At 40.1% G+C, this 14,396-nt stretch overlaps 1 protein-coding gene across 2 annotated transcripts in view; it reads left to right on the top strand.

Annotated features, from left to right (window-relative positions):
* Nucleotides 1-14,396, top strand: part of BLTP3B (bridge-like lipid transfer protein family member 3B) — a 71,357-nt gene that overhangs the window by 30,355 nt on the left and 26,606 nt on the right. For both annotated transcript variants that reach the window (XM_080935912.1, XM_080935911.1), the window contains exons 5-12: nt 259-448; nt 1,507-1,647; nt 2,931-3,101; nt 5,768-5,948; nt 8,307-8,390; nt 10,151-10,333; nt 10,947-11,068; nt 11,668-11,809. In XM_080935912.1, coding sequence (XP_080792038.1) covers nt 259-448; nt 1,507-1,647; nt 2,931-3,101; nt 5,768-5,948; nt 8,307-8,390; nt 10,151-10,333; nt 10,947-11,068; nt 11,668-11,809 — 1,214 coding nt within the window. The remainder of the gene's footprint in view (nt 1-258; nt 449-1,506; nt 1,648-2,930; nt 3,102-5,767; nt 5,949-8,306; nt 8,391-10,150; nt 10,334-10,946; nt 11,069-11,667; nt 11,810-14,396) is intronic.

Genomic DNA, 14,396 nt, shown 5'->3' with positions numbered 1-14,396 from the left:
AGAGTGGACTAAAATTTCACCTTTGATAGAGTGGTTCATTTTTATACTGGCTTGTCTGAAAGAATTGGAGAAAAGATAGAAACATTTGTCAGATTATTGAAGGGGAAATGAACAGTAGGACTAATTGTTTTCCAGTTTTCACTTTGGGAAATGTTAGCTATTAGAGCATATGTGGACTTGCATGAGATTATGAGCCAGTACTTTCCATGACTTTATTCTTCTTTAGTACATTATACTTTGATCTGCTTTGTTTTGCAGTGAGTACGGCTTTGCTGAAAAGGTTGTTGAGGGGATCACTGTTTCTGTCAATTCGATTGTCATCAGAATCGGAGCGAAAGCTTTCAATGCCTCCTTTGAACTTTCTCAGCTCCGGATCTATAGTGTCAACGCACAGTGGGAACACGGAGACTTGAGATTTACTCGGATTCAAGATCCACAGAGAGGAGAGGTAAAGGGCTTTTGTTCTTACTAAAACCTATTTTAGTCAGTGTAAATAAACAGACATTTAACATTACATCTGGGACCTGTGACGATGGCTCCATGGGCGAGGGCACTTGCTGCCAATACATCGCTGGAATCCATGTCCACGCATGCGCCATGTCCACGCATGCGCACACTCAGTTTAAAAAGATAAGCGTCACAGCTGGAACATGCGGTGCTAGTGCAGCAGGCTGCACTTGGTTCCTAGGACCCACACTTGGAGACTCCAGTGCCGGGGTGATCTGACTCCCTTTTCCGGCTTCTCCAGGCGCATGCACTCACGGTATACTTATAGATGCTCAATCGTATACATCTGTGGTTGCCAGGAGTCACATTCTAGTTGATTTTTTTTTCCTTGGGACTTAGAAGTATCCTTTTATATTAACCTAAATTATTTAATTAGAAAAGTTGGTATTTTAATGTTTTATATAAATTTTTGACCTTATGAAAGTAATAAGTCCTACTTCGTGTGTGTGTGTGTGTGTGTGTGTGTGTGTATGTGTTTCTGTGTGACTGTGTACTTATTAGTATCTGCATGTATGTGTCTGCATATGCATGTATGTACACGTATGTGCCTGTGTATGTGTCTGTATACATATGTGCTTATGTATTGTTGCACATGTGTGCATTTGTGCTCACCATGGCATGCATGTGGAGGTCAGAGCACAACCTTGTGGGGTCAGTTCTCCTTCCATATTTACATGGGTCCCAGGGGTCAGGCTGAGGTCAGCCAATCACAGTGAGCGCCCACTGTTAGCTCCTTTGCATTTTATTCTGACACTGTTTTAGTGGTGATTCTAATGCTTCTTGCTATTGATGTTTTGTAAATGACATTACCAAGAGTCTTACAGATGAGTACAGTTCTAAACAAATGTTACTGAGTTTGATGAAGCATATAAAAGTAGCATGAATAGTTTTTAGAATGTTACAAAAGTTAGTTGGCAATGTGCATGTTTTATTTGCTTTCATAAATGTATACTTTCCTCATTTTGCATGAGAAACAACTAATCTCTGTTTTCTTTTTAGGTTTTGACATTTAAAGAAATAAATTGGCAGATGATTCGAATTGAGGCAGATGCCACCCAAAGTTCACATCTTGAAATTATGTGTGCTCCTGTTCGATTAATAACTAATCAGTCAAAAATCCGAGTCACACTTAAAAGAAGAGTGAGTAAGACCATCTCTTGGCTCCAGTGATAGCTGATAGTGGGCGGAGTCAGGGGTGCTCTGACATGTGCCGTGATAGACTGGGTGGAGTCAGGGGTGCTCTGACATGTGCCGTGTTCAGTCGGAGTTGGCTGGTGAAGGGAGGCTTGTCGAATGCTAGCACAGTTACAGCACTCTTTGTCTGGTAGGTGAGTGAATAGATTTGTTCAGATTCATGTTTGCTGGATATTTCATGTCACAGGCTGGGAGTGTGACTAGTGGTAGAATACTTACTTAGTATCAATCAGGTCCTGAGTTCAGTCCTCAGATGCAGCTAGGAAAAAAAATAAAGAAGTTGAGGAAGAGGAAAAAGAAATTTCTCTTTGTGAATTTTGCTCAGCAAACGTCTTTATTATCGGTAGCCAAACTTTACTGTCAGTAAGTTTTTAAGATTTTTCCGGAGAGGCAGATGTGGTGGCACACACCATTAACCCATCACTTGGAAGGCAGAGTTCCAACACCAATTACATAGAAAGGCCCTGTCTCAAACCAACTAAGATGTTGCTGGCAACATAGATAAATGAGGAAACCAGCAGTAAGAAGATTAGAACTGGAGAGTCTACTGGGGCTGGAGCTGAGACTAAAGGAGAGGACTGGAAACAGGCCTGTTTAGAGGCGCTGCAGTGTGTTCTGTGCTCCTTGTCACAGCACAGTAGCTTAAGTGACTGTGGTAAGCTCCATTGAAGGGGGTTTTCTGTGAACTGAGCAGAGATAGACTCCCTGAAATGTGAAGTGTGGGTGAGATGGCCGTTAGGTATTTGATGAATTGTTAATTCCTCTTTCTCAGGTAGGATGAGTTCAGTTAATAGAAGCAATTATGATTTGTGACACTGCACGTAGAAGTCCCATATGTTATATAATCTAAGTCAGGAACTTGTCAGTCTTTCTTGTAGCACGATTTCTAGCTTTGAGAAATATTCTATTATGTAGGAACTTAATAAGTATTTGCTATGTTTATCATTTATCTTGTGGGAAGTGATACCCATGCCATACTGTGGAGGTCAGAGGATGATTTGGGGGTGTTGGGTCTCTCCTTCCACTCTGGGTCCTGAGGATTGGTCTCAGGTCATTAGGTTTGGTGGCAAGTAAATTTGCCTGCTGAGCCACCTTGATGGCTTGAATACCTATTAAATGAAGGCAGTATCCACATTCACATTTAATCCAACTAAAAAACTTTATGCTTTAAAAAAAGTGCGTTATAAGTTCTATTCTTGGATTAATTTTCTAAATCATTTTTCTTACAGCTAAAAGACTGCAATGTCATTGCAACAAAGTTAGTTCTAATACTGGATGATTTGTTATGGGTCCTAACGGATTCCCAGTTGAAGGCGATGGTGCAGTATGCAAAGTCTCTTAGTGAAGCAATAGAAAAATCAACCGAACAGAGGAAGAGCATGGCTCCTGAACCTACTCAGGTATGCTACAGACTCACAGAATGCAAGATGGTGTAACTACTTTAACCAGGCAGATTGGTGAGCTGGTATTTCCTTTTTATGATACTGTGACATTGAAATGAACTATGTCCTTTATCTAAAGCCGATACAGGATATTGTTATATGTGACGTTACTGTGTGTCTACGCTCTTGTTTTGCTTGGAGCTCTTTGTGTAGGGGATAGATAGCATTATCGACAGTGTGGAGTGTGTGATGGCAGCATGCATAGAGGAGGCAGGATTATGCTGAGTCACTGCTTCATCACGCTGCACCTCTTTGCTGGAGACAGTCTCTCTCCCCGAGTTTGCTGCTGGAATTTCAACCATTCCCGGCCATCCTGGCCCCACGTCTCACAGTACTGGGGTGATAGTTGACAGAGGTCCACTGTTTACCTGAGTGCTAGGGACTTGAACTCACGTCCTTGTGCTTGTACAGTAACTGCTTTTATGAACTGAGCCATCTTTCAGCCCAATAGTGCTTTTTAGGAAGTTCAAAAAACTTGAAGAGAAATGGAAATTAACCCTGGGTGTTAAGAGAAGGCACTAACGGCTGACAGAACATGGAGCTGTCTGGAGACACTGACTGTGAATGCAAAACATCCGATAGGGTTTTCCGATGGCTAGTTGGGGGTGGGAATAAGAAACATTAATTTATCTGAAGAAAACACATTTTTCAGTTTTTCCAGTATTAAATTCTGATTGCTGATACATGCGCATCTTTGTAGAAGGAACGTGGAGAGTTTCAGGGTGTAGTGTCTTTGATTATTTTACAGAAAGTAGAAAAATATTCATAACCTGTCAAGTTTTTATGAGATATTAAGTCACACTTCTGTGGGTTTTTTTTTTTTTTTTTTTTTTTTTTTTTAATGTGGTGATCTACCTCAGTGGTGATGGAGCTTGGTTCTTGAAATGGCATCATTGTGCTCTTTCATTGCTGTTCAGAGTGGCATTGTCATCTGCCTTCAGGGACCTCAGAGTGGTAGAGTATAAAGTAAACCTTGCAGTGGCTCATAAGTCTCAGAGGGAAGGGGCAAATGAGGTCAAAGGTGGAGACATGATCGGAGCGCAGAGTTGTGCCTGAGCTGCAGAGCTGGAGATGTTTTATAAGGAATGTGGTGTGACTGACTGTCTTTAAAATCGAGGAACTAAGCTAGGGAGATGGCTCGGTGGGAAGAGTGCTTGCTTAGCCCTTGTTAGGGTCTGGATTTGGATCCCCTTACATTTGGTAAGGCCAGATGTAAAGCAGTCATCCCTAGTCCTAGTGTTCCTGGGGAAGATGAGGAACAGGGCTTCTGGGCCAGCATCCAGAGGCCCACACAGCACACACCCCACACTCTGTTTCCCAGACTTGCATCTTAAGGAAGTTGAGTTCCACAGCTTAAGGTCTCAGAATATGCATGCTTTAGATGTTACATGATCACAATGGCCCTACTTAAGAAATGAAAGGCACCCTCTTTCAAATCTTCTGTCTGTGATGGACTTGTCCAGAAAGAACAACTGCTTCTGGGAATAAGAGGAAATTTGAGCTACTTGCTAACAAAAATGAATGATTCTCTTGACTAAGTGACAAATGACTTCCATTCCTTTGTTTGCATCCATTTGGGGGAGAAGCATGTACCTCTGGAAGAACTAAAAGGACTGGAAGCAATGACACATGGAGGGTACATTATGAATCCTAGCATGTAACTTGGAGTTTATTAACAATTCTCCCCATTGTTGTGAACAAGGCTTTGCAGAGCCTGTAAGCCAGGAAACGAGTGAATTCCAGCAAACTGATGGTGACTCTTGTCTCCTACCAGTTCTGTAATACTTGTCTAAATGGCACTTTCTCAGTTCTCTGGGGGAGCCGGACTTATTTATTTTTGCTTTTTATTGTTTTGGTTTTTCGAGATAAGAACTCTCTTACTATGTAGCCTTGGCTAGCTTGGAGACCAGGTTGGCCTTGAACTTACAGAGCTCCACTTGCCTCTGCCTTCCGAGTTCAAGGCCAACCATGTGCCACCATGACTTGTCCTGGCAGCCTAATTTTCAGTTGAGGAACAGTTTACAGGACCGCAGCAGGGCAGTTTTCCTGGACACATAGGGTGGGTGGATAAGGGACTTTGTATACATCTTGGTGGCATCTGTGTGCTAATAGGAATTTTTTATGTGGAAGTTCAGTCTGACTATGACTGCATTGTAGAAGTTGAGCTAAAGAAAAGAGCAAGAGGACAGGGCCAGTCTAAAGGAAGTGTGTATATGGAGTTTTGAAAATTGCTTGAAATAAATATCAAGCCAGATGGGAAAGTAAGAGCTATGTCTTCCAAAAGTTACAGATAAGGAACGGAGGACTTTAGAGTGGCAGTATCTTGTTTTATTAGCCTTTAAATGAAATACAGAGGAGGAAGCAGCTTTGACTGAAGAGGTAAGGTAAAGAGAAGTAGTATGTACAGATGTGAACTGCAGTTTATTGGGCTTATAGTCAAATTGTGTTAATGTACATTTTATTTTTATATAATTCAGAAGGTATTTTAAGGCCTGAGCTACTGATAGAAAATGCGTGGTGTCATGTTCATTTTCTATGAGTTTATTGCTGGAAACATTCAGGTTTGCTTGCATGTGGCACTCTAAGGAGCGAGTGGTCAGTGATGGCTGGTTTGGACTCTTTAGAGCTCTACCGTCACTTCATCTGCACAGCATGTCAAGAGCCCGCAGGCTGCCAATGCTCCTGACCTAAGCGATGCGATTGTGAAACTGTTCAATGACTTTGATGTGAAGGAAACCTCCCATCATCTAGTGATTTCCCATCTAGATCTACACATCTGTGATGATATTCATGCAAAAGAAAAAGGTAATCTTGCACCAATTATTTTGGCCTTTGTACAAATCATCTAACTATTGTTTATTATATGGAGTATATATTGTAGAATATGAAACATTATTTGAAATATTTTATTGGTATGAATTTTATTTGGCTTAAAATTTTTTTAAAGATTTAATTATTTATTGAATGTATGTGAGTACACTGTAGCTGTCTTCAGACACACCAGAAGAGGGCATTATATAAGATCCCATTATAGATGGTTATGAGCCACCATGTGGTTGCTGGGAGTTGAACTCAAGACTTTTGGAAGAGCAGTCAGTGCTCTTAACTGCTGAGCCATCTTTCCAGCCCTAACACTTAATGTTAATTAATTGTTGGCTATCAATGCTAACAATAAAATTAGGTTTAAAAAACTATGATTGGCCAATGCGGTGGCACTCACCTTTATTCCCAGCACTGCAGAGGCAGAGACAAGCAGATGTCTGAGTTCCAGGCCAGCCTGCTAGACCTACATAATGAAGCCTGTCTGAGAACAAGAGACTTAATACGTGACATCCTTGAATGACTTAGAATAGTCTTCTGAAATTATCTATAAATGTTATCCTATAGTTCTTGAGTATTTACATGCTTTAAGCGTTGTGATTAACTCAACTATGATGAACCTGAGTTTTGCTGTGATTTTGCCTGCAAGTGTGTCTGTGCACTGGTGTGTGCTTGGTCCCTCTGGGAGCCAGAAGAGAATGTCAGACCCCATGGACCTAGAGTTATGGTTGTGAGCTGCTCTGTGGATACTGGGAACTGATCCTACCTGGAAGAGCAGTGAGTGTTCTTATCCTATGAGCCATCTCTCCAGCCCTGAATCCATGGTTTTTATACACATGAAGACAACTGTGTCTTTGTCTTTAACATTGTGTCCCCTGCCTTGTCTTCCCAGCATCTTATAAAAGGAAACAGATTCCGGTTAGTCCGTGTTCCTTGTTTTTATCCCTACTAAGTAGACTTGGGTAACAGGGCAGGCAGAAAGTTGTTCTTGGTCATTTAGAACATCCAGCCTCTACACTATTGAATACTTGATGTTTCTAATCGTCTCTCACAGTATCGATGGGCCACTGGTGCTGGGAGAGCTCAGTAGGCTGCCTTAACTCAGGGACAGAATTTAGAATCAATCTGGAGATCTCTTTAAAATTGACATATTTGACCTGGCTTCTTCAGGCCTATATCAGTACACCCTTTGGATTTTACGGGTTTTAAAGCTAAGAAAGTATTAAGGCCTGTGTACTTTTATCAGACAAAGCAGGAGGAATGGGCTGACAGGTAAAAGGGTAGAGGGCCTGGCCTAGTGGCATAGTCTTACAGTCACAGCTGCTGGAAGCTTGAGGCAGGAGGATCACAAATTCAAGTCCTTCATGGGCTACAGAATGAACTCAAAGTGAGTGCAGGGCAAGTTAGTTAGACCCTCATTTCCATGATCACTTCTTCTTAAGTCTCTGGATATGTGTCTCAGTGATCGAGCACTTGCATGGCACGTGAGACACCTTCAGTTCAGTTGGTCCCTGGTACTGCCGAAACATAGCAGGGGTGGAGAGCAAAGAGATTTGGAGTTTGTAAAGGAATTTGTGGTCATTTTCCTTGCCCACTTCCTGTCATTTGGTTTATAGTTGTCATTTTGTGCTGTCATGATTGAAAAGGACAAACTAAAAAACTTTAAAGCATAGTAGCAACATGCAGTGTTAAAGCTAAGCAGTTTTTGTTCAGTACTTTCTAGGTTCCGCCATTTCTGCTATTAATTACTCCCTCCAAAGTCCACTGGATGATGCCACCAACACTGTATAGGTTCTCAATTACTTCTGCTCTTGTGAAATTCTAAATACTCTGAAACACTCTTCAGTTTGCAGAGAACTCATCTGTGGTAAAAACCTATCCAGCACATATCTATTACTACGTTTGCTTTGCGTCTGGCAGGCTCTCCTGCAGAATCTGTTTTTATTACTGAGCACTACCTCAGAAACTACTCACAATATACTATGGACATAGCATACCACTTCCAGATGACCAAAATGGAAAACATTTGTGTTTGGAAACAACTGTAAACATGGAGGTCAGAGGACAGCATCTGGGAGTCTTTCCAGCTGTCAGGCTGCAGACAAGTGTCCCTGCAGCGCGTCACCTCACTGACCGCTTCACAGGCCCAGATGAGGACTGCGGAGCTTTGCTTCCTTATACTTGTGGATGGGAACTGGGTTAACAGATGGCATTGGCTGTGTGTACATGCTATTGCTGCGTGGACTCTGACTTTCCTGAAGCTTTTTAAATGATACATTGAGTGTTTCTACTACTTGCTTAAGTGTTTTTCCCTCCCTCCCTCAATTCTTTTTCTCTTTCCAGAGTCAAATAGACATATTAGTGGAGGTGCTATGCAACTCTCCTTCACACAGCTGACCGTAGACTATTATCCTTATCATAAAGCAGGTGTGTATAGTAATTTATTTGAAATATGCAAATCTTGCTTTTAAAATGATATTGCCAATTATTTTTTCCAAATTTAATTGTATATTTTAATTTATTAAGAAGAAAAGAGATCAAAATATTGCTATTGTTTTTCTTTTGGCAGCATTTTACCAAGGGTATAGAATTTCCATGGAAATATATTGAGGTGTAGATTATTAGAAACTGCAATCCTTAGAAACCGACCATTTTGAGCTAAGGTATCACTTAGTAGTTGAGAACTTGAATAGCATGTTTGTGGCTATGGGTTTGGTGCACAGCAACATGCATGCACACACATATACAAACAAGTTGGGAGAATAATTAAAATTATACAAATAAACAATAAATATGTTTTTTATTGTTGTTGTTTTTGTTTTTCGTTTTGTTTTGTTTTGAGACAAGGTTTCTCTATAGACCAGGCTGTCCTTGAATTCAGAGATTTCTGGGATTAAAGGCGTGTGCTGGAACACCTACCATAAATACATCTTTTAAAGCTTATAAAAATTTAGAATGTAGCAACATGCATTTGTATTATTTTTTTATTTGTGACAAATCACATTAGTCAGTAGTTTGAATTTTTAAATATTGAAACTTTTTCCCACTTTTTTATATTTTCTAAATTCATCAGTGAAATCTTAATAGATTCTTTAATCATCAAGTATTTATATGTTCTTTTCTCTCCAAATATCAAAAACTTTTAATAAGATGATTTATTTCCAAATTAAGTAATTTGACCATCTCACTAATCTTTTGAACTTAAGTAGTATATTACTTTTTGTTTTGTAATTTACACAAATAAAGACGTATTAGAGGATTTAAAAAGCAGTCACAGTGCTGTGCTCAGACTTTCCGTCAGTGTCTGTCATTTCTGTGTCAGCAGGGACAGGCTTAGAAGCTCTGCTGTTTGTCTTGGGTTCTTGTGAAAGAAGGGCTGTCTCTCTGGTCCTGTTTACAGAACCTGGCAGCTGGCTGCTGTGCTGTCCCAGGCCTGTGAGCCTTGTACTTGCCTGTAGTCCCAGCACTGTGACAAGGCAGGAGGAGCCTCAGTCACACTAGGAAGTGTTATCTCAAAGGAAAAGCCTTCTAACTATGGAGATTATTTTTATTTTAGAAGGCAACACTAGTCATGGAGCAGATTTTATCTTCTTAACTTTTGTATACCTAAAACTTTTCTAAGTTGTTACAAAGAAACCTAATCTTGATTTTGTTTCATCGTCTCAAAATGTGTAACTATTTATGATTGGTAATTGTATTATGAAGTTTTGTTGTTTCCTTAAATGTTTTGATAACCATTAACTTATCAATTAAATGTATGAGATTATGGCTAGTCACTTTATACGTCTTTGAAAGGTTTTCTCCTTTGGTATTTTCTGAAGATTGTTTTTAGTAGATGATTGATAGTTGAGCATCTAATGAAAATTGCTGCATCTTTTAGCTTTGAATTGAGCATCACCTCACCAAGTGTGGGCTCTAGACTGTTCCTTTTTGATACTCTTTTCCTGTCTTGCTCTTGTTTTTGTTAGAGAAGTAAACATATGTATGTATTATAAATATATATGTATCTTGTATATATTTACACCATATATATATGACTTTAGCTGGGTACGGTGAGCCCTCCTGTAATCAAGACCCTGTCTCAAAAGAAAACCAACCTTGTTGAGAAAAATGACTGTTTTGAAAAGCATTGCTGTAACAGAATCCAAATCATGCATATGGTAAAGCTCCTCATTTCCGCTTTGCAGGAGATAGTTGCAGTCACTGGATGTATTTTAGTGATGCAACTAAAACAAAAAATGGATGGGCTAACGAGTTGTTACATGAATTCGAATGCAACGTTGAAATGCTTAAGCAGGCTATGAAGGACCATAATTTAGGTTCGCCTCCTAAATCCCCAACACACGCCTCTCCCCAGCACATACAAACAGGTATTTCACCTAATGACATTCCCCTGATATTCAAATGGGGGGATGAGGATATATTTTTATAAATATTATTTCTAAGTATTATTTAAAAAATTTAAGTTGTATAGGCCATAACACTTTTGAATGGTTTTGTTTTTATAAATGTGCATGTGTGTATGTTTACGTATGGGTCTATGCACATGAGTGCAATGCCTGTGCACTCAGAGAGGGAGAGGGATCCCCTGGAATTGAAGTTACAGTTGTGAGCTGCTTTACATGGGTGCTGGCAACCACACTTGGGTGCTCTGCAAGAGAACTATGAGCTTTTAACTGCTGAGTCCGCTCTCTCTTCTTACTATTAATATAACCAATAATAGTAATAGCCACTTGTAATATTTATATTCTTAACTGGCTTGTTAATTTTTTTACTTTAACATTCTGAGAGTGGCTTAAAATATAATTAAAAATATGATTCTTGTTTTAAAAATAATCATTATAAAAACCTGCATTCTTATATCCAAATGTATAACTTGTGTGAGAATTTAGCGTTTATCTGTTTCTAGTAGCTTTCTTTACAGTAGATTACCTATGAAAAGTAATTTCATAATAAACTAAAATGTGTTTTTGTTTCTCACAGAGAAAGACTCAACTCTGAAAGGGACTCCGAAAACAACACCTTCAGTATTATCTCAACCATCGAAAGCTAAGCTAATGTCTAGTTCTGTTGTTGTTAGACTTGCAGATTTCAATATATATCAGGTATGTATTAAATCTTTTCATTGTATAAGCAACCCAGTTAATTAATACCATCATTTAACTTTAAAGGTTTAGACTAATTTTATGAAATCTAACTATGTGGATAGAAAATATGAGTTTGTTAATTTTTGTTATCTTGAACGACACAAGCTGCAGTCAAGGGAGTGGTGCTGAGGCTGTCATTGTGGAGGCTTCTTTAACCAGTTACAAGTCTTGGGGTTACCTAAATCACACTCAGTGCTGCCTTTAAAAGCCTCGGGTCTCACTAAAATCTGAATGGCTCATGAATATTTCATTTTTGTGCATCTATTTATATATTTAGCGTGTCACTGACACCCACACCCTGCACACACACAGCATATATGTAGAGGTCATAGGACAGCTTGGAGGAGGCAATTCTCTTCATTCACCGTATGGCTCTCAGGGCTGAGCTCAGGCCATCGGGCTTGGCAGCAAGTCCATTTATTCACAGAGCCTTCTGCTGGCCCGGGCGTATGGACTGCTGGAGCTTGAAAGAGATGGTTTGTAGGTTGCAGAAGTTCTTTGGAAAGTGTTTTGTCTGTTTGTTTGTCTTTGGCATTTAAGCAAACTTGTTTTCTCAGGTCTCTACAGCAGAGCAGTGTCGTTCTTCCCCTAAAAGTATGGTTTCCTGCAACAAGAAATCTCTGTATCTTCCACAAGAAATGTCAGCCATCCACATAGAATTCACAGAGTATTACTATCCGGATGGGAAGGACTTTCCAAGTAAGAGAGCTTGCTTTGTTATTGTTTGTTCATACTGCATCTTTTATGAATATTTTAGGTATTTTTAATTATGCAGGAAATTTACTCTTGTCACTGTGTTTAGGACACCCTTTCCATATGTGTGCCTTTGTACCTCAGACTCTACACGTTGTTGCTTTATGTCTTTTTTTCTTCCACTGTGGAATACTGATGGCAGGTATCTTGTGGCATTTGTGATTGATTTTATATTTGCAGTGTGTGCTTTTATCCTGTCTTTGTGTGTGTGTGTGTTTGTGTGTGTGTGTGTGTGTGTGTGTGTGTGTGTGTGTGTGTTAGTTAGGTAAGTCCAATATAGCAGGGTTTCATAAGTAACGGACGAGCGCACCTGAAACACAGACCTGGACTGTCCATTGCTGCTCCCCAGGGCATCTGTGGCCCCATTTGCTTGCTGTTGTCTGAGCTTGTTGGAATCCCTCAGTGGTGTTAGATCTAAAATATTTCATTCTCCAAGTTGTTTTTTTCTTTGGAGTTAAGACTAGTTCTAGGTTTCATGACACCTTAAAAGAAATAAAACAAAACAAATTGAGACCTTGTTTTTCTGTGTACCTCTGGCTGGCTGGGTTGCTCTGTGGACCAGGCTGGCCTCCTGCCTCTCCCTCCTAGTGTGGGATTAAAGTGTGCACCGTTGTGTGTCAGCCACACTGGACACAGGTCCACTCATATAGACTCACTCTGCCTTATTTCTTCAAGAGCTGTCTCCACATCGTCACATTCTGCTTAATTTAAAGTTTCAGCAGAAGCACTTTGGAGGCATGGGGTAGAGTGCACAGTTTAGCTCATTGAAATAAGAGTAGCATTCTTGATCTTGTTTTTAACACATGTGCCTCTTTGTCATATTGATTTGGATCTTGCCCCTTTCCTTTAGTATTATAAGCCCAGGAGAGCTTCCTTCTAGCTAATTTGAACTGTTTAAGGGCTAAGGTATAACTTCGTGGCATGTGTGATGCCTGCTTTCAGTTCTCAGTACCACCAAACCCAAGGCGAGAGTAACTCCCACCAGAAGAGTAAATAAGCAGATAAGTATCTCTGAGCTACATGGCCCTCTAGAGTCTCTGTTAGAAATACCACATGGAGCCCTGTGCTGCTCCGTGTGGGCTTACATCTAGTCTTCTTTGGCTGCCATTATGGTCCCTATTTAGAAATTCCCTCATTTCTGAGTGTGAAGCGGTCTCCTGTGCACTCTACTTCCTTTTGTCCCCAAAGGCAAGCACTTGGCATCATAGCTGGCCTCTGGGAGACTTGAATGACAACCCTTTTCATTTCATAGCTATCTCCTGTGCAGAAACTTAAATGGAAATGGACATACCTTATTTCTTCTGTGTTCTGTGTCCTTAGCATAATACGTATGGGGTAGACTTTCAGGGAATCTTCTTTGCTTTTGTGGATTGAGTGAAGATATGAATTTGAGCACACGTAGTCAAACACAGATCATCCTGTAGAATATTCTGGTTTTCTACATGTTGGGATTTCTTTTTCCTAATTTGATCTGAAATTCTATGTATGCATTTTTTATAAGATTGTTAGGACTGACTTTAATCTCAAAATCACATATCCATACTCCTTATACACCTATTTTCTTGCTTCGCTTACTTTTTTAAAAAAATTTTGTATTCTTTCGATATAGCATCTCTATGTATTTGTGGTGTTCTGGTGCTTTCTCTATAGACTAGGCTGGTCTTTGAACTCACAAAGATCCTCCTGCTTCTTCCCTGAACTTCTGGGGATTAAAAGCATGTACCATAACAATGGTCCATTCACATAAAACTTTTTACTTTTAATACAGACTCCAAAATGGTCTTCAGCCCATTTTTAATGCTATTAGTGTGAGCATTCACAACACTTGAAGACCTAACGTAGCCCATGACAACTGTGCCTGGCACTTTAGAAAGTCCCACTGTAGTGCTCCAGGATGCAGAAACACACGGTTTCTGTCTCTCCTGGAGATTGTACTTTTCAGAAACATTCAGAGGTTTTGCCTCTTGACATTCTTTGCCATGTTTTCATTCTGTGAACCTGAATTGAGTTTCACATACTTCAGGTTAGTGTTGAGATTACAGCACCTTAACACCAGAGGGAAGCACTGTACAGTGTCCCTCTTACCTCCCGAAAACCTGTCTGTCTGTGGTTACTGTGTCCTTATAAACGTCCTAGGCATGTTTACTTAATAATCAAGACACTTAAAATGAATTGTATGCCTGTCCTGGTGGCTGTGAAAGCTTGGGGGTTTCTTTGGGATGCCTTAGTTCCTGCATATAAGCCTAATGCTATATCAGTTTGCCATTTTGTTAACGGTGACGTGCTCTGACCATCCACCATTCCACTAGAATGGCTTGTTCCATTCTTATTGAATTTTGATTGGACTGAAGAAGGAGTCTACTCACTAGGCCCACATTTTACTTTCAGGCCATATGTTCTGTTCTTATGGTTTATTCTTGGACCAGTAATGGTGCCTGTCTATCTGTGTCATGTCTTCATTGTTCTCAAGGCCCAGGGAACCATCTTACTGTCTACCCCTTCTGTCTTTCAAGTTCTTCCAACCACAGGGCTT

This window comes from Micromys minutus, assembly GCF_963924665.1.
Source record: "Micromys minutus genome assembly, chromosome: 22".
In the NCBI taxonomy this organism is placed as follows: Eukaryota; Metazoa; Chordata; class Mammalia; order Rodentia; family Muridae; genus Micromys; species Micromys minutus.
Note: the sequence above shows the minus strand (reverse complement) of the source record. Positions and strands in the feature narration are given on the sequence as shown.